The following is a 21,278-nucleotide window of genomic DNA, read 5'->3' on the forward strand; positions in this document are numbered from 1 at the left end:
CCAGCAGTTCACATTGTGTGCTCCCTGGTATAAAACCCACCTTGCTCTTGTCATTAGAAGGCTGGTTGCCTTTGACGAGCTACGGGCAGTTATCATTGAAGACCTCTAGGTCTCATTAACATTGACAGGATTGGTGGAGAAGTTTCTACTTTTTAAAAAAATTCTTTCATGGGAATTGGGCGACGCTGGCAAGGCCAGCATTTGTTGCCCATCCCTGATTGCCCTTGCTGGGTCATTTCAGAGGGCATGCAAGAGTTAACCACATTGCTGTGGGTCTGGAGTCACATGTAGGCCAGACCAGGTAAGGACAGCAGATTTCCTTCCCTAAAGGACATTAGTGAACCAGATGGGTTTTTACAACAATCGATGATAGTTTCATGGCACCATTACTGAGAACAGCTCTCAATTCTAGATTTTTAAAAATTAATTGAATATAAATTCCACCAGCTGCCATCGTCAGATTTGAACCTGTGTCCCAAGGCCTGGGCTTCTGGATTACTAGTTCAGTGAAATTACCAATACTGCACTGTATCCCATAAACCTGAGCAAAATACTGCAGATGCTGGAAATCTGAAACAAAAACAGAAATACTCAGCAGGTCAGGCACCATCGGTGGAGAGAGAAACGATAGCCGAAATGTTAACTCTGTTTCTCTCTCTACCGATGCTTTGAGACCAGCTGAGTATTTCCAGCATTATCTGTTTTTATTATAAATGTTACCTGCTCCGACAAACAGCAGGAATGAACAGATGAGGACCAGGGAGCCACTGAGAAACACGCCGAACATGAAGTTGAAGAGCGGAGTCAGGAGTACAATCACCCAGAAAAACCAGTTAAGAAAGGCCCATGGTCGACGTCGAGGATGGATAGGTTGCCCAGGGAATGTGCCATCCTTGGCGTATTGTTCCTGCAGTGCATCCTACGGAAATGGAGAGAGATACATTCCCAATCAATAAGTTGTTGCCTCAGAGAGCTGGGTGAGCTCAGGTCAGGGTAGGTCCACGCCTGGTGCCGCTCCATCTTTACACCGTGGAGGTAAATCGCAGTCCGAAAAATTTAAAAGCAAAGAAATAACGTAAGGATAGAGTGCCGCCATACTTCACCTTAGAGCAACAAACAGTGGTGAGAAAGGGAGCGATGGCAGTTTCCCCAGCTGCGGGGTTGTCAGGGAGCCAGGGCCCGAACAGCAATATCACCTCATTGCCCAGGCAGTCCCAGGTAGGAACAACACCCAACAATTGGCATTGAAAAAGGGGACTGAGGATTACCTCAGTGTGTATGTGTGAGGCAGAGAGAGCTGATCTCTGAGGGGGAGGAGGGGCTCAGAGGGACCCACTTCTCATTTCTGTTCTCTGCCCCAATGGGACGGCCAGGAATAAATTCTCAGACAAGGAACCATATGAAAGACGAGTTCAGTGAAATCCACCATGTTCACAGGTGTCAGTGCCTGATATAGACTCGGAGAGTGAAGTGTTCAGAGTCAGGGGCTCACATTCATCAGTGAGGAGATTGGACTGAAATTGGAACCATTTAAAACAACAGCTGACACTGTCACCTTGCACTGACTGCACACAGGACACTTGCAATAGGCAATGACGCAGAGGAGCAACAAACCCCACTTATACAGTGACACTTGTCCCACTGTATTAACTGTTCAATACAAACTCAGCACCACTGAACATACCTGTTAGACTGACCCGTACCTCAGTGAGAGTCAGTGTGCGTGGAACCCGTACCCCAGTGAGAGTCAGTGTGCGTGGAACCCGTACCCCAGTGAGAGTCAGTGTGTGTGGGACCCGTACCCCAGTGAGAGTCAGTGTGTGTGGGACCCGTACCCCAGGGAGAGTCAGTGTGTGAGGGACCCGTACCCCAGGGAGAGTCAGTGTGTGTGGAACCCGTACCCCAGTGAGAGTCAGTGTGTGTGGAATCCGTACCCCAGTGAGAGTCAGTGTGTGTGGAACCCGTACCCCAGTGAGAGTCAGTGTGTGTGGAACCCGTATCCCAGTGAGAGTCAGTGTGTGTGGAACCCGTACCCAGAGAGAGTCAGGAATGAAGATGTTAAAAACTGACCCTAAATAAAGCCTCAATCACATTCCATAACTGACATTTCTCCCAAGCAGTATCTTCACCTCATCTCAAGATGCACAAGGAAGGGGAAACCAAGCCCGAGATCAGTCATTACCTTTTCCTGGTACAGTCTATGGAGCCATGCTGCACATTCCTTCTCATCTTCAGGAATATCTTCTAGAGGAAACCTCCTGTCAAACAAACCACAATATCTATCGGAAAGCTGCCTGGAACGTTGCCCTGACTGAAGTAATTAACTGTGCATTTGAACTGGATACATATGCTCGCTCACATACATGAACATGCTCAGGCGCAGACAGACACAGACGCACCCATAGAATGACATTGACACACCCCCAGGCAAACAGGTACCCACATTCTCTTCATTGAATAAAAAATGCTCCTCAGAAGGCCCACTCTTTGGAAAGCATAAACGGGATTGGACAAAGTCAGCATGGGTTTACAATAGGGAAATCATGCTTAACAAATCTACTGGAGCTTTTTGAGGATGTAACTAGTGGAATAGATAAGGGAGAACCAGTGGATGTGGTGTATTTGGATTTTCAGAAGGCTTTTGATAAAGTCCCACATAAGAGGTTAGTGTGCAAAATTAAAGCACATGGGATTGGGGGTAATATACTGGCATGGCTTGAGAATTGGTTGACAGACAGGAAACAGAGAGTAGGAATAAATGGGTCTTTTTCTGGGTGGCAGGCAGTGACTAGTGGGGTACCGCAGGGATCAGTGCTTGGGCCCCAGCTATTCACAATATATATTAATCAGTTGGGTGAGGGAACTAAATGTAACATTTCCAAGTTTGCAGACGACACAAAGCCGGGGGGGGGGGAAGGGGGGAATGTGAGCTGTGAGGAGGATGCAAAGAGGCTCCAATGTGATTTGGACAAGTTGAGTGAGTGGGTAAATGCATGTCAGATGCAGTATAATGTGTATAAATGGGAGGTTATCCACTTTGGTTGTAAAAACAGAAAGACAGATTATTATCTGAATGGTGATAGATTGGGAAAGGGGGAGGTGCAACGAGACCTAGGTGTCCTTGTACACCAGTCGCTGAAAGCAAGCAATTAGGAAGGCGAATGGTATGTTGGCCTTCATTGCAAGAGGATTTGAGTACAGGAGCAAGGATGTCTTACTGCAGTTATACAGGGCCTTGGTGAGACCACATCTGGAGTATTATGTGCAATTTTGGTCTCCTTATCTGAGGAAGGATGTTCTTGCCATGGAGGGAGTGCAAAGAAGATTTACTGGGCTGGTTGCTGGGATGGCAGGATTGACGTATGTGGAGAGATTGGGTTGACGAGGCCTATATTCAATAGAGTTTAGAAGAATGAGCGGGGATCTCACAGAAACCTATAAAATTCTAACAGGACTAGACAGGCTAGATACAGGGAGGATGTTCCCAATGGCTGGGGAGTCCAGAACCAGGGGTCACAGTCTGAGGATACGGGGTATAGATATATTTCTTCATGCCAAAGGGATCAAGGGATATGGGGAGAAAGTGGGAACAGTGTACTGAATTAGACGATCAGCCATGATCTTTTTTGAATGGCGGAGCAGGCCCGAAGGGCCAAATGCCCTACTCCTGCTCCTATTTTCTATGTTTCTATGTAAGGATTTTAAGTGGCACACCACAACATATGAGAGTGCACACTGACTGATTTACTCAGCTAGACAGCAAGAGGCAGAATGGACAGGGCCACAAGACAGGCAGCTCTGAGCAGGCATTTTCTTGTGTTTCTCCTTGCCTTCCAATTGTAGGTAGAGAATAAGGCTGGTGATGCCAGACCCGTGGACAACTGCCCTACCCCCAGTCAAGATTTCGGACCAGGCGAGGAGACAAGGTCTGACTGCACAGAATTCCACAGGGAAGCACAAAAATGGAAAGGAAGATGAGATGTTCACAGGACGGCCACAACCTGTTCCCTCACACACACCCAAGAGCTTTAGGTGTTAGAACTATTCAGCACAGGAGGCGGCCTTTTGACCCATTCAGCCTGTACCGGCTCTTTGAAAGAGCTACTCAACTAATCCCACTCTCCCTGATCTTTTCTCCACATCCTTGCAAATTTTTTCCCCTTCAAGTATTTATCCAATTCCCTTTTGAAAGTTACTATTGAATCTGCTTCCACCACCCTTTCGGGCAGCGAAATGAGAGCACAAGATCTCACGGTGTAAACAAATTCGCATCTCATTCCTGTCTGTCATCTGCAAGACACATTTAAGTTGGGAAATCTCTGAGCTTCAGGTATTGGTGGCGGGCAGATGAGGTGTTTGTGTTGCCACTCCCTGCCTGTTCCTCACCTGACACACATGTCTGCGTGGTACTGCTTGCCGTATAGTATACTCAGTAGTGTCGGGTTCTTGTTGTCTCGGAAGTTTAACGTCACGTCGTAGACAGCAGTAACTGAAACACAAAGCAGGGATGTAATGATGGGCTTCATGGAGCAGCAGTCATGCTGCAGCTGGCATCAGGGCTGGCTGGCACAGCACAGGTCAAGGCAGCTTACAAACAGCTACCCATCCCTCGGCATGTAACACCCTTAACAGCTAGAGCACTAGTCTGAGGAAAGGGTCTGTTGGGCCAAGGGTCAAAGAGAGAGGCAGACACAGCTGCTTAATGATCCCGAGTGTCAAGTACATCAGTGGGTTGGCAGCCCGGGGATGTACGAAGACCCAATATCAAACACTTCGAACGCAATCGAACTCCAGCCACTGCAGTATTTCAGAGACTGCAAAGCCAACAGAGCCGAGGTCAAAGACAGACACGAAATCCCAGTTCAACTTGAAACTGGAAGTGCCCGACTTTGCCAAGGGGCGAGATGGGCTCCTGGACTCAGCCACACACAAGCTCATCAATGGAAGAAACAATCTGATGTGGGGTTACAAACTGTGTCAGTGGGTGGCCTAGCTCACCTGTTCCCCTGAGATACTGCACTGTGGTGGTAAACCCTTTGGTCCTCGGTAACAGGTGATATTTCAACTTCGGCAAACCCTTCGATTCAGCAACCTCCATACTGATACGATGCTTCTTCTCCGTAAACCGTGTGCCCTCACAGTACAACAGGAACTGAAATAGGAAGTGTGTCACAAATAAAGGGTCTTCTCATAACTGACCTGTAATCAAGGCACCAACTGCCCCTGGGATGGGGGTCCCACGGACACTGACTGGGGATAGTTAATCCCACCTCAATAGAAACCATAGAAATTTCTAGTACAGAATAAGGCTGCTCTGCCAATCAGGCTCTTCACTAATGCCACTGCCACATCCTCTCCTTATATCAATCCAAAACTAATCCCACTGCCACATTTTTTTTGATTCATTCGTGGGATGTGGGCACCACTGGTTAGGCCAACATTTATTGCCCATCCCTAATTGCCCTTGAGAAGGTGGTGGTGAGCTGCCTTCTTGAACCACTGCAGTCCATGTGGGGTAGGTACACCCACAGTGCTGTTAGGGAGGGAGTTCCAGGATTTTGACCCAGAGACAGTGAAGGAACGGCGATATAGTTCCATACATAGGCGGCAATCTCTCTCTCCCTCTCTGCCACTCTCTCTCTCCCACTCGCCCTCCCTGCCGCGCTGAGATTCGAAAAAGAGGGGAAAACAACTTAGGGACATCACGGGAAATCTGCAAGGTGATTGGTTAGGTCAGTAACAGCTGTTATGTTTTTTAAAGCTATTTAAATGCACTAAGGGGAAAGTTTTATTTTGAAAAAACATCAACACCGACCGCATAAGTGATAAAGTGAGTACTAATAAAGTGGGTTTTTTTAAATTAGTGTAATTTATAAAGGACTTTAGATTGTAGTGGGTAGTGTTTGGAGTAGAACAAGGCCCCTAGTGTAATTAGTATTTTTTAATTAAAGGGAGTAACTAAGTAATCTAAAGGTAAGTCATGACAGGAGAGCTCAGCCCCATGATATGCCCCTCCTGCACTATGTGGGAAATCAGGGACGCTTCCAGTGTCCCTGACGACCATGTGTACAGGAAGTGTATCCAGCTGCAGCTACTGGCTACCCACATTACAGAGCTGGAGCTGCAGGTGGATTCACTGTGGAGTATCTGTGATGCTGAGGATGTCGTGGATAGCAGGTTTAGTGAGGTGGTCACATCGCAGGTAATGGCTGCACAGGCAGAAAAGAGATGGGGTGACCACCAGCGGAGTAGCCGCCACAGGCAGGTAGTGCAGGAGTCCCCTGTGGCCATCCCTCTCTCAGACAGATATACCGCTTTTGATATTATTTGGGGGGGGGGGGGAGCGGGGAAATGGCCTCCCAGTGGAAAGCAGCAACAGCCAAGTTCGTGGCACCACGGATGGCTCTGCTGCACAGCAGGGGAGGAAAAAGACTGGGAAAGCCAGAGTGATGGGAGATTCATTCCAAGATGAATTTATGGAGTTAGGCACTAAATTAAAAAGCAGGACCTCAAAGGTAGTAATCTCAGGGTTACTTCCTGTGCCACGTGTTGGTGAGTATAGGAACAGGAATCAGTGGCTGGAGAAATGGTGCAGGAGGGAGGGATTTAGGTTCTTGGGACATCAGGACTGGTTCTGGGGAAGGTGGGACCTGTACAAGTGGGATAGTTTACACCCAGGCAGGACCGGAACCGACGTCCTCGCGGGGGCGTTTGCTAGTGCTGTTGGGGAGGATTTAAACTAGAATGGCAGGGGCATGGGAATCTGAGCAGGGAGCCTGAGGAGGAGGAAACAAGGATAGAAACGAAAGACAGGAAACAAAAAGGCAAAAGTGGAAGGCATAGAAATCAAGGGCAAGAAACAAAAAGGGCCACAGTCATCTTAGCATTATTTTGCACTAAGAATGTTAAGAAGACAAGCCTAAAGGCATTATGTCTCAATGTGTGGAGTATTTGCAATAAGGTAGGCGAATTAACCACGCAAATAGATGTAAATGAATATGATAGAGTTGCGATTACAGAGACATGGCTGCAGGGTGACCAAGGATAGGAACTGAACATCCAAGGGTATTCAATATTTAGGAAGGACAGGCAAAAAGGGAAAGGTGGTGGAGTAGCGTTGTTAGTAAAAGAGGAAATCAAAATAATAGTGAGGAAGGATATTAGCTCAGAGAATCCTGATGTGGAATCTGTATGGGTAGAGCTAAGAAACAAGGGGCAGAAAACGTTGGTGGGGGTTGTATATAGACCCCCAAACAACAGTGGTAATGTAGAGGATGGCAATAAACAGGAAATCAGAGACACGTGCAATAAGGGTGCAACTGTAATTATGGGCGACTTCAATCTACATATAGATTCGGCAAACCAAATTAGCAATAATACTGTAGAGGAGGATTTCCTGGAGTGAGTATGTAATGGTTTTTTAGACCAATATATTGAGGAACCAGCTAGAGAACAGGCCATCCTAGACTGGGTATTGTGTAATGAGAAAGGATTAGTTAACAATCTTGTTGTGCGGGGTCCCTTGGGGAAGAGCAACCATAACATGATAGAATTCTTCATTAAGATGGAGAGTGAGAGTGTTGATTCAGAGACTAGGGTCGTGAATCTAAATAAAGGAAACTATGAAGGTATGAGGCGCGAGTTGGCTATGATAGATTGGGGAATGTTACTTAAAGGGTTGACAGTGGCAATGGCTAGTATTTAGAGAGCGCATGGATAAATTACAACAATTGTTCATTCCTGTCTGGCACAAAAATAAAACAGGAAGGTGGCTCAACCGTGGCTTACAGAAGAAATTAGGGATAGTATTAGATCCAAGGATGAGAAATATAAAATGGCCAGAACAAACAGCAAACCAGAGGATTGGGAGCAGTTTAGAATTCAGCAAAGGAGGACAAAGGGATTGATTAAGAAGGGGTAAATAGAGTATGAGAGTAAGCTTTCAGAGAACATAAAAACTGACTGTAAAAGTTTCTATAGATATGTGAAGAGAAAAAGATGAGTGATGACAAATGTGGGTCCCTTACAGTCAGATGCAGGGGAAATTATAATGGGGAACAAAGAAATGGCAGACCAATTAAGTATATACTTCAGTTCTGTCTTCACAAAGCAGGACACAAATCACCTCCCAGAAGTGTTGGGGAACATAGGGTCTAGTGAGAAAGAACAACTGTATGAAATCAGTATTAGTAGGGAAATGGTGTTGGGGAGATTGATGGGATTGAAGGCCGATAAATCCCCAGGGCCTGATGGTCTACATCCCAGATTACTTAAGGAAGTGTCCCTAGAAATAGTAGATGCATTGCTGATCATTTTACAAATTCTATAGACTCTGGAACAGTTCCAACGGATTGGAGGGTAGCTAATGTAACCCCACTATTTAGAAAAGGAGGTAGAGAGAAAACAAGGAATTCTCGACCGGTTAGCCTGACATCAGTAATGGGGAAAATGCTACAGTCAAAGAACAAAGAACAGTACAGCACAGGAACAGGCCATTCGGCCCTCCAAGCCTGCGCCGATCTTGATGCCTGCCTAAACTAAAACCTTCTGCACTTCCGGAGACCGTATCCCTCTATTCCCTTCCTATTCATATATTTGTCAAGATGCCTCTTAAACGTCGCTGTCGTACCTGCTTCCACCACCTCCCCCGGCAGCAATTTCCAGGCACTCACCACCCTCTGTGTAAAGAACTTGCCTCGCACATCCCCTCTAAACTTTGCCCCTCTCACCTTAAACCTATGTCCCCTAGTAACTGACTCTTCCACCCTGGGAAAAAGTTTCTGACTATCCACTCTGTCCATGCCACTCATAACTTTGTAAACCTCTATCATGTCGCCCCTCCACCGTTCCAGTGAAAACAATCCGAGTTTATCCAACCTCTCCTCATAGCTAATGCCCTCCAGACCAGGCAACATCCTGGTAAACCTCCTCTGTACCCTCTCCAAAGCCTCCACGTCCTTCTGGTAGTGTGGCGACCAGAATTGCACGCAATATTCTAAGTGTGGCCTAACTAAAGTTCTTTACAGCTGCAGCATGACTTGCCAATTTTTATACTCGATGCCCCGACCGATGAAGGCAAGCATGCTGTATGCCTTCTTGACTACCTTATCCACCTGCGTTGCCACTTTCAGTGACCTGTGGACCTGTACGCCCAGATCTCTCTGCCTGTCAATACTCCTAAGGGTTCTGCCATTTACTGTATACTTCCCACCTGCATTAGACCTTCCAAAATGCATTACCTCACATTTGTCCGGATTAAACGCCATCTGCCATTTCTCCGCCCAAGTCTCCAACCGATCTATATCCTGCTGTATCCTCGGACAATCCTCAACACTATCCACAACTCCTCCAACCTTTGTGTCATCCGCAAACTGACTAATCAGACCAGCTACATTTTCCTCCAAATCGTTTATATATACTACAAACAACAAAGGTCCAAGCACTGATCCCTGCAGAACACCACTAGTCACATCCCTCCATCCACTGCTACCTTCTGTCTTCTGTGACTGAGCTAGTTCTGTATCCATCTTGCCAGCTCACCTCTGATCCCGTGTGACTTCACCTTTTGTACCAGTCTGCCATGAGGGACCTTGTCAAAGGCTTTACTGAAGTCCATATAGATAACATCCACTGCCCTTCCTTCATCAATCATCTTTGTCACTTCCTCAAAAAACTCAATCAAATTAGTGAGACATGACCTCCCCTTCACAAAACCATGCTGTCACTCGCGAATAAGTTCGTTTGTTTCCAAATGGGAGTAAATCCTGTCCCGAAGAATCCTCTCTAATAATTTCCCTACCACTGACGTAAGGCTCACCGGCCTATAATTTCCTGGATTATCCTTGCTACCCTTCTTAAACAAAGGAACAACATTGGCTATTCTCCAGTCCTCTGGGACCTCACCTGCAGCCAATGAGGATGCAAAGATTTCTGTCAAGGCCCCAGCAATTTCTTCCCTTGCCTCCCTCAGTATTCTGGGGTAGATCCCATCAGGCCCTGGGGACTTATCTACCTTAATGCTTTGCAAGACACCCAACATCTCCTCCCTTTTGATAATGAGATGACTGAGACTACCTACACACCCTTCCCTGGACTCATCATCCACCATGTCCTTCTCTTTGGTGAATACTGATGCAAAGTACTCATTTAGCATCTCGCCCATTTCCTCTGGCTCCACACGTAGATTCCCTTCTCTGTCCTTGAGTGGGCCAACCCTTTCCCTAGTTACCCTCTTGCTCTTTATATACGTATAAAAAGCCTTGGGATTTTCCTTAATCCTGTTTGCCAATGACTTTCCATGACCCCTTTTAGCCCTCCTGACTCCTTGCTTAAGTTCCTTCCTACTGTCTTTATATTCCTCAAGGGATTCATCTGTTCCTAGCCTTCCAGCCCTTACGAATGCTTCCTTTTTCTTTTTGACTCGGCTCACAATATCCCGCGTTATCCAAGATTCCCGAAACTTGCCAAACTTATCCTTCCTCACAGAAACATGCTGGTCCTGGATTCTAATCAACTGACGTTTGAAAGACTCCCACATGTCGGATGTTGATTTACCCTTAAACAGCCGTCCCCAATCTAAATTCTTCAGTTCCTGCCTAATATTGTTATAATTAGCCTTCCCCCAATTTATCACCTTCACCCGAGGACTACTCTTATCCTTATCCACAAGTACCTTAAAACTTACGGAATTATGGTCACTGTTCCCGAAATGCTCCCCTATTGAAACGTCGACCACTTGGCCGGGCTCATTCCCCAATACCAGGTCCAGTACGGCCCCATCCCTAGTTGGACTATCTACATATTGTTTCAAGAAGCCCTCCTGGATGCTCCTTACAAATTCTACCCCATCCAAGCCCCTAGCACTAAGTGAGTCCCAGTCAATATAGGGGAAGTTAAAATCACCCACCACTACAACCCTGTTAATCTTTACATCTTACCAAAATCTGTCTACATATCTGCTCCTCTACCTCCCGCTGGCTGTTGGGAGGCCTGTAGTAAACCCCCAACATCGTGACTGCACCTTTCCTATTCCTGAGCTCCACCCATATTGCCTCGCTGCATGACCCCTCTGAGGTGTCCTCCCGCAGTACAGCTGTGATATTCTCCTTAACCAGTAATTCAACACCCCCACCCCTTTTACATGCCCCTCTATCCTGCCTGAAGCTTCTCAATCCTGGAACATTTAGCTGCCAATCTTGTCCTTCCCTCAACCAAGTCTCTGTAACAGCAACAACATCATATTTCCAAGTACTAATCCAAACTCTAAGTTCATCTGCCTTACCTGTTATACTTCTCGCATTGAAACAAACGCACTTCAGACCACCAGTCCCGCTGTGCTCTGCAACATCTCCCTGCCAGCTCTTCCTCTTACTGGCCTTATTTACTAGTTCCCCCTCATTTATTTCACTTGCTGTCCTGCTGCTCTGGTTCCCACCCCCCTGCCACACTTGTTTAAACCCTCCCGAGTGACGCTAGCAATCCTCGCAGCCAGGATATTTGTGCCCCTCCAGTTCAGATGCAACCCGTCCTTCTTGTACAGGTCCCATCTGTCCCTGAAGAGCTCCCAATGGTCCAGATATCTGAAACCCTCCCTTCTACACCAGCTGTTCAGCCACGTGTTTAGCTGCACTATCTTCCTATTTCTAGCCTCACTGGCACGTGGCACAGGGAGTAATCCCGAGATTACAACCCGAGAGGCCCTGTCTTTTAACTTTCTACCTAACTCCCTGAACTCCCCCTGCAGGACCTCGTCACTCTTCCTGCCGATATCATTGGTACCGATGTGTACCACAACCTCTGGCTGTTCACCCTCCCCCTTATAAAGTTCATTATAAAAGATGTAATAGCAGAAAGCAATAACAGGATCAGACAAAGTCAACATGGATTTACGAAAGGGAAATGATGTTTGACAAATCTACTGGAATTTTTTGAGGATGTAACTAGCAGAATAGATAAGGAAGAACCAGTGGATGCGGTGTATTTGGACTTTCAGAAGGCTTTCGATAAGGTCCCACATAAGAGATTCGCGTGCAAAATTAAATATAATGGGATTGGGGGTAAGGTACTGACATGGATAGAGAACTGGCTGGCAGACAGGAAACAAAGATTAGGAATAAACGGATCTTTTTCAGAGCGGCAGGCAGTGACTAGTGGGGTACCGCAGGGATCAGTGCGAGCACCCCAGCTATTCACAATATATATTAATGATATAAACGAGAGAATTAAATGTAATATATCCAAGTTTGCAGACGACACAAAGCTGGGTGGGAGTGTGAGCTGTGAGGAAGAAGAGAAGCTTCAGTGTGATTTGGACAGGTTGAGTGAGTGGGCAAATACATGGCAGATGCAATATAATGTGGATAAATGTGAGGTCATTCACTTTGGTGGCAAAAACAGGAAGGCAGATTATTTGCACGGTGATAGATTGGGAAAGGGAGAGGTGCAGTGAGACCTGGGTGCCCTTATGCACCAGTCGCTGAAAGTAAGCATGCAGGTGCAGCAGGCAGTTAAGAAGGCAAATGGTATGTTGACCTTCATAGCGAGAGGATTCGAATACAGGAGCAAGGATGTCTTGCTGCAATTATACAAGGCCTTGGTGAGACCACATCTGGAGTATTGTGTGCAGTTTTGGTCTCCTTATCTGAGGATGTTCTTGCTATGGAGGGAGTTCACCAGACTGATTCCTGGGATGGCAGGACTCACGTATGAAAAGAGATTGGGTCCATTAGGCTTGTATTTACTAGAGTTCAGAAGAATGAGAGGGGATCTCATAGAAACATATAAAATTCAAACAGGACTGGACAGACTAGATGCAGGAAGGATGTTCCCGATGGCGGAGTCCAGGACCAGGGGTCACAGTCTAAGGATAAGGGGTGAGCCATTTAACACTGAGATGAGGAGAGATTTCTTCACCCAGAGAGTGGTGAACCTGTGGAATTCTCTACCACAGAAAGCAGTTGAGGCCAAATCGTTTAATATATTCAAGAAAGAGTTGGATATAGTTCTTAGGGCTAAAGGAATCAAGGCATACAGGGAGAAAGCGGGAACAGGTACTCAGTTTGGATGATCAGCCATGATTGTATTGAATGGCGGTGCAGGCTCAAAGGGCCGAATGGCCTACTCCTTCTCCTATTTTTCTATGTTTCTAAGTCCGAATGGTGTGTGGCTTGGAGGGGAACTTGCAGGTGGTGGTGTTCCCATGCGTCTGCTGTCCTTGTCCTTCTGGGTGGTAGAGGTTGTGGGTTTGGAAGGTGCTGTCGAAGGAGCCTTGCTGAGTTGCTGCAGTGCATCTTGTAGATGGTACACACTGCTGCCACTGTGTGTCAGTGGTGGAGGGAGTGAATGTTTGTATGTGGGGTGCCAATCAAGCGGGCTGCTTTGTCCTGGATGGTGTTGAGCTTCTTGAGTGTTGTTGGAGCTGCACCCATCCAGGCAAGTGGAGAGTATTCCATCACACTCCTGACTTGTGCCTTGTAGATGGTGGACAGGCTTTGGGGAGTCAGGAGGTGAGTTACTCGCCACAGGATTCCTGGCCTATGACCTGCTCTTGTAGCCACGGTATTTATACGGCTACTCCAGTTCAGTTTCTGGTCAATGGTCGCCCCCGGGATGTTGATAGTGGGGGATTCAGTGATGGTAATGCCATTGAATGTCAAGGGGAGATGATTAGATTCTCTCTTGTTGGAGATGGTCATTGCCTGGCACTTGTGAGGCGCGAATGTTACTTGCCACTTATCAGCCCAAGCCTGGATGTTGTCCAGGTCTTGCTGCATTTCTACACGGACTGCTTCAGTATCTGAGGAGTCACGAATGGTGCTGAACATTGTGCAATCGTCAGCGAATATCCCCACTTCTGACCTTATGACTGAAGGAAGGTCATTGATGAAGCAGCTGAAGATGGTTGGGCCTAGGACACTACCCTGGGGAACTCCTGCAGTGATGTCCTGGAGCTCAGATGATTGACCTCCAACAACCGCCACCATCTCCCTTTGCATTAGGTATGACTCCAGCCAGCGGAGAACTTTCCCCCTCATTCCCATTGACTTCAGTTTTGGTAGTGTTCCTTGATGCCATACTCGGTCAAATGCTGCCTTAATGTCAAGGGCAGTCACTCTCGCCTCACTTCTCGAGTTCAGTTCTTTTGTCCATTTTTGAACCAAGGCTGTAATAAGCTCAGGAGCTGTATGGACCTGGTGGAACCCAATCTGAGCATCATAGAGCAGGTTATTGCTCAGTAAGTGCCGCCTGATGGCACTGTTGATGACATCTTCCATCACTTTACTGATGATGGAGTGTAGTGTGATGGGGCGTAATTGGCCGGGTTGGACTTGACCTGCTTTTTGTGTACAGGACATACCTGGGCAATTTTTCACATTGCCGGGCAGATGCCAGTGTCGTAGCTGTACTGGAACAACTTGGCTAGGGGCGCGGCAAATTCTGGAGCGCAAGTCTTCAGTACTATTGCCAGAATGTTGTCAGGGCCCATAGCCTTTGCAGTATACAGTGCCTTCAGTCGTTTCTTGATATCATACGGAGTGAATCGAATTGGCTGAAGACTGGCATCTGTGATGCTGGGGACTTCAGGAGGAGGCCGAGATGGATCATCCACTCGGCACTTCTGGCTGAAGATTGTTGCAAATGTTTCAGCCTTATCTTTTGCACTGATGTGCTGGGCTCCCCCATCAATGAGGATGGGGATATTTGTGGAGCCACCTCCTCCAGTTAGTTGTTTAATTGTCCACCACCATTCACAGAATCGCTACAGTGCAGAAGGAGGCCATTCGGCCCATCGTGTCTGCACCAGCTCCCTGAAAGAGCAATTCCCTCAGTTCCATTCCCCAGTCTTCTCCCCTTAACTCTGCACATTCCTCCTTTTCATATAACTGTTCAATTCCCTTTTGAATGCTTCAATTGAACCTGCCTCCACCACGTTCTCAGGCAGCGCATTCCAGACCTTAACCACTCACTGCGTGAAAGTTTTTCCTCATCTCACTTTTGCTTCTCTTAACAAATACTTTAAATCTGTGCACTTTCATTCTTGATCCTTTCATGAGTGGGAACAGTTTCTCTCTATCTACTCATGATTTTGAATACCTCTATCAAATCACCTCTCAGCCTTCTCTTCTCCAAGGAAAACAGTCCTAACTTCGCCAATATATCTTAATAACTGAAATTCCTCATCTCTGGAACCATTCTTGTGTATCTTTTCTGTACTCTCTCCAATGCCATCACGTCTTTCCTCAAGTGTGGCACCCAGAATTGGACTCAACACACCAGCTGAGGCCAAAATAGTGTCTTATACAAGTTCAACATAATTTCCTTGCTCTTGTACTCTATGCCCCTATTAATAAAGCCCAGGATACTGCATGCTTTATTAACCACTCCCTCAACCTGTCCTGCCACCTTCAATGACTTATGCACATATACACCCAGGTCCCTCTGCTCCTGCACCCCATTTAGAATTGTACCCTTTATTTTATATTTTCTCTCCATGTTCTTCCTACCAAAATGAATCACTTCACATTTCTCTACATTGAACTTCATCTGCCACCTGTCTGCCCATTCCACCAACTTGTCTATGTCCTTTTGGAGTTCTACACTATCCTTCTCACAGTTCAACATACTTCCAAGTTTTGTATCATCTGCAAACTTTGAAATTGTGCCCTTTACACCACGGTCTAGGTTATTAATATATATCAGGAAAAGCAAGGGTCCCAACCCTGATCCCTGGGGAACTCCACTACAAACCTTCCTCCAGCCCGATAAATATCCATTAATCACTACTCTGTTTCCTGTCACTCAGCCAATTTTGTATCCATGTTGCTGCCGCCTCTTTTATTCCATGAGCTACAAGTTTGCTCTGTTGTGTGGCACTGTATCAAATGCCTTTTGAAAGCCCATGTACATCACATCAACAGCATTGCCCTCATCTACCCACACTGTTCCCTCCTCAAATAACTCCAGCAAGTTAGTTAGATATGATTTTACCTCAAGAAATCCATGCTGACTTTCCTTAATTAACTCCCATTTGTCCATGTGATATTGATTTTGTCCCGAATTATTTTTTCTAGAAGTTTTCCCACCTTCGAAGTTAAACTGACTGGCCTGTAGTTGCTGGGCTTTTTTGAACAAGGGTGTAACGTTTGTAATTCTTCAGTGCCTCTGCAATTTCCACCCTCACTTCCCTCAGTATCCTTGGATACATCTCATCCAGCCCTGGTGCTTTATCCACTTTAAGTACAGACAGCCTATCTAATACTTTATTAATTTGAAACCCCTCGTGTCTGACTTATCTCCTCTTTCAACATTGACTGGGTTGCATCTTCTTCCTTGGTAAAGACAGATGCAAAGTATTCATTTAAATACCTCAGCTATGCCCTCTGCCTCCATGTGTAAATCCTCTTTCTGGTCTCTAATCGGCCCCACTCCTCCTTTTACCACCCTTTTACTATTTATATGCCAAAGAAAACTTTAGGATTTCCTTTAATGTTAGCTGCCAGTCTCTTTTCATACTCTCTCTTTGCTTCTTCACTTCCCCTTTGGTCCTTCTATATTCAGCCCAGTTCTCAACAGTACTTTCTGCTTAGCATCTGTCATAAGCACACTTTTTCTTCTTTATCTTAATCTCTACCTCTTATCATCCAGGGAGCTCTGAATTTGTTAGTCTTACTTTTCCCCTTCGAGGGAACATACCTTGACTGTGCCCGAACTATCTCTTCTTTGAAGGTAGTCCATTGTTCATCTACCAGTTTTCCTGCCAGCTTTTGAATCCAATTTATTCGCCCCAGCTCCATTCTTACCCCATTGAAGTTAGCCTTCCTCCAGTTAATTATTCTTACCCTGGATTGTTCTTTGTCTTTTTCCATAATCAGCCTGAACTTTATGATACAATGATCACTATCCCCTAAATGCTCTCCTACTGATACTTGATCCACTTGGCCCACCTCATTCCCAAGAACCAGGTCTGGCAGTGCCCCCTTTCTCATTGGACAAGAAACATACTGTTGTAGAAAATTTTCCTGAACACTCGAGGAACTCTTGCCCCTCACTGCCCTTGACACTACTATTATCCCAGTCTATGTTTGGATAATTAAAGTCACCCATTATAACTACCTTTTTGCACCTCTCTAATTTCCTTGCAAATTTGTTCCTCCATGCCCTTCTCACCAGCTGATGGCCTATAGACAACACCAAGCAACGTAATCGCATCGTTTTTTGTTCCTTAGCTCGAGCCAAACTGATTCTGTCTTTGACTCCTTTGGGACATCCTTTCTCTCCAGCACTGCAAAGCCATCCTTAATCAATACTACCATCCTTCTCCCTTTATTCCCTTTCCTATCTTTCCTGAACATCTTGTCTCCATGAATATTTAATACCCAGTCCTACCCTTCTTTGAGCCAGGTCTCTGTTATAGCCCCATCATCATATTTCCACATGGCGATCTATGCCTATACCTCACCAGTCTTATTAACCACACTCTGAATTTACATCCATGCACATTCAGACTTTATTACTTTCTCCCTTACTCTGACCCCACCTAATAACTTACTATTCCCAACTGTTGTGCTATCTATCTCCCACAGTATTCTGTGCTTCTTGGTATTCCTCTCTGACATTTGCTCCTGGTTCCCACCCCCCTGACAAGATACCAGTTTTGCTTCCCTCCAATCTGAGCTCCCTCTCAGGTTCCCATCCACCCTGACAATTTAGTTTAAACCTTCCCCAACAGCACTGGCAAATCTCCCTGCGAGGAATTAGTCCCAAACCTACTAAAATGAAACCCGTCCATCTTGTACAGATCCCACCTGCCCCAGAACTGGTCCCAATGTCTCAAATATCTGATGCCCGCCCTCCTACACCAGTTCTCCAGCCACATGTTCAATCACCCAATTCTCCTATTCCTATGCTCACTTGCATGTGGGACTGGGAGTAATCCTCAGATTACTGCTTTTGAGGTCCTGCTTTTTAATCTCCTTCCAGCACCCTAAAATCTGCTTTCAGGACCTCATCCCCCTTCTTATCCATGTCATTGGGACCGATGTAGACCACGACCTCTGGCTGTTCACCCTCCCCCAGAAGAATGTCCTGCAGCCGTTCCGTGATATCCTTGACCCTGGCACCAGGGAGATAACACACCATCCTGGAGTCACGTTTACTGCTGCAGAAACACCTGTCTGTTCCCCTAACTAACGAATCCCCTATCACTACTGCTTTTCCACTCCTGTGCAGCTGAGCCAACTGTGGTGCCACAAACTTGGCTCTGACTGCACTCCCCTGAGGAACCATCATCTTCACCAGTATACAAAATGGAAAACCGATTAGCGAGTGAGATCATATCAGGGGACTCCTGCACTACCTGCCTGGTTCTCTTCGACTGCCTGGTGGTCACTCATTCCCTATCTGCCTGCATACTTTTAACCTGCGGTATAACCACCTCCCTAAACATCCTACCCACGTAGTCCTCTGCCTCGCAGATGCACAACAGTGACTCCAGCTGCCGCTCGAGTTCCAAAACCCGGAGCTCAAACTTCTGCAGCCGGTGACACTTCCTGCAGATGTGTTTGTCTAGGGCACGTGGTGCGTCCATGACTTCCCACATACCGCAGGTTGTATATTCCACTTGGCTGAGCTGCCCTGCCATACCTTAACTTTACAGACTATTTATTATAAGTAGAATAGCTTACCAGGTACTCACCAAACAGCTCCTTCCACTGCACCGAAGCAGTAACCAAATACTGAAGGTTTAAAAAAAGTGTGAAAAAAAAAGTAGAAAAATGGAGCGCCTCCTCCCCACTTCACTGAACTCACCACTCACCAAACTCTAATCTCCACACTCAGCTTGCAGGCTGCACCTAAACCTCGATACTTATACCTTTTGAAACTGAAACTGCAACAATCAGATTTGACTGGTCAGCTACTTAACTAATCAGCTACTCTACAGTAGAGCCTGTTCATCCCTGCTGAAGACTGTAAGAAACTTACTTTACTTCCTTAATCCTACTTTGTCTAGAGAGCAAATCCCAGTTGAATGCTAACTGCAGATACACTTTCATAAAGATAAAACTTAAAATCCCCACTCAGCAAACTTGAATCTCCACACTCAACTTGCAATCTGCACGGCGCTTCACGACTGCAGAGCTCAGATCTGATCTGTTAGTTATGGGATCACTTAGCTCTGTCTACTGCATGCTGCTTACGCTGTTTGGCATGCAAGTAGTCTCGTGTTGTAGCTTCACCAGGTTGACTCCTCACTGAGGTATGCCTGGTGCTGCTCCTGACATGCCCTCCTGCACTCTTCATTGAACCAGGTTTGGTCTCCTGGCTTGATGGTAATGGTAGAATGGGGGTTATGCCGGGCCACAAGGTTACAGATTGTGGTTGAATACAATTCTGCTGCTGCTGATGGCCCACAGCATCTCATGGATGCCCAGTTTTGCATTGCTAAATCTGTTCAAAATCTATTCCATTTAGCAAGGTTGTAGTGCCACACAACACGATGGAGGGTATCCTCAATGTGAAGATGTACAATGCAGTGGTCACTCCAACCAATATCGTCATGGACCGATGCATCTGTAGCAGGCAGATTGGTGAGGACGAGGTCAAGTATATTTTTCGCTCCTGTTGGTTCCCTCACCACCTGCCGCAGACCCAGTCTAGCAGTTATGTCCTTTAGGACTCAGCAAGCTTGGTCAGTAGTGGTGCTACTGAGCCACTCTTGGTGATGGACATTGAAGTCCCCCACCCAGAGTAATTCTGCGCCCATGCCACCCTCTGTGCTTCCTCCAGTGCTGTTCAACATGGAGGAGTACTGACTCATCAGCTAAGCGAGGGCAGTAGGTGGTAATCAGCAGGAGATTTCATTGCCCATGTTTGACCTCATGCCATGAGACTTCATGGGGTCTAGAATTGATGTCGAGGACTCCCAGGGCAACTCCCTCCCGACTGTATACCACTGTGCCACCACCTCTGCTAGGTCAGGACATACCTAGGGATGGTGATGGCGGTGTCTGGGACATTGTAAGGTATGATTCCGTGAGTATGACTATATCAGGCTGTTGCTTGACTAGTCTGTGGGACAGCTCTCCCAACTTTGGCACAAGCCCCCAGATGTTAGTAAGGAGGACTTTGCAGGGTCGACAGGGCTGGGTTTGCCGTGGTCATTTCCGGTGCCTAGGTCAATGTTGGTGGTCTGGCCGGTTTCATTCTTTTTTGGCTTCGTAGCAGTTAGATACAAATGAATGGCGCTTGCTTGGCTATTTCAGAGGGCATCTAAGAGTTAACCACATTGCTGTAGGTCTGGAGTCACATGTCGGCCAGACCAGGTAAGGACAGAATATTTCCTTCCCTAAAGGACATTAGTGAACCAGATGGGTTTTTACAAAAACCGACAATGGTTTCATGGCCATCATTAGACTAGCTTTTAATTCCAAATTTATTTATTTATTTTTTTAAATTGAATTCAAAGTCCACCTTCTGCCGTGGTGGAATTTGAACCCATGCCCCCAGAGCAATACCCTGGGTCTCTAGTCCAGTGACAATACCACTACACCACTTGTTCTCCCTGTATCAATCCCAAACTAATCCCACTGTCATGCTTTTCATTATATCTCCTTTTAACCTTCAGCAGCAGTGGATAGAGTCAGAGTATCTTTAGCTCCTCTTCCTGGTGAGCTTACACTGTACTCCGAGGTTTTAATGCCCTATCATGGGGAGTTTAAAACTGCACACTGTATTCTTACTGTGGTCTAACTGTTACCTTGTTCCAATTATTCATTACCTCTTTGCTCCTGTACTCTGTGTTCCCATTTATTAAACACATGACGTAATTGTGCTTCTTATGGTTTTCTCTCCCTGCACTTGCACTTTTGGGGAATTCTGCATTTGAGCCACTGGGTGTCTCAGTTTATCTGCTCTACAGATGTTCATACAATCAGAGCAGTACCGCACTAGGCAATTGTCGGGTGCTGTGTACTCACCCACATGTACTCTGGGTAGTCCCGTAGTGCCTGCAGTCCACTCACGACCGTGTCTTTGTCCTCATCCCAACGACGTTTACAGAAAACAATCTCCAGGAAATACCATGTCCACCCAATTAGAGGGACGCAGAGCAGCTCCTTTTTCGCCAACACTTTGGAACTCTGTAAACATGAGAGCAAAAACCAGTGAATGAAACACACTCTAAACTTGATCAGTACCAGACAACCGGGATTCAGGGAACCTGCAACATAACCCAGGTCTACATCCAAACCCATCGCACCCCCACACCCACTTCACACACC

General features: G+C 46.4%; 1 protein-coding gene across 1 annotated transcript in view; it reads right to left on the reverse strand.

The window, feature by feature from the left end:
* Window positions 1-21,278, reverse strand: part of agpat3 (1-acylglycerol-3-phosphate O-acyltransferase 3) — a 93,664-nt gene that overhangs the window by 17,372 nt on the left and 55,014 nt on the right. The window contains exons 4-8 of the mRNA XM_068041307.1: window positions 20,976-21,137; window positions 4,999-5,152; window positions 4,387-4,489; window positions 2,183-2,258; window positions 721-919 (exon numbers count right to left, since the gene is read on the reverse strand). Of these exons, the coding sequence (XP_067897408.1) occupies window positions 721-919; window positions 2,183-2,258; window positions 4,387-4,489; window positions 4,999-5,152; window positions 20,976-21,137 (694 nt within the window). The remainder of the gene's footprint in view (window positions 1-720; window positions 920-2,182; window positions 2,259-4,386; window positions 4,490-4,998; window positions 5,153-20,975; window positions 21,138-21,278) is intronic.

This window comes from Heterodontus francisci, chromosome 10 (assembly GCF_036365525.1).
Source record: "Heterodontus francisci isolate sHetFra1 chromosome 10, sHetFra1.hap1, whole genome shotgun sequence".
NCBI classification, from domain to species: Eukaryota; Metazoa; Chordata; class Chondrichthyes; order Heterodontiformes; family Heterodontidae; genus Heterodontus; species Heterodontus francisci.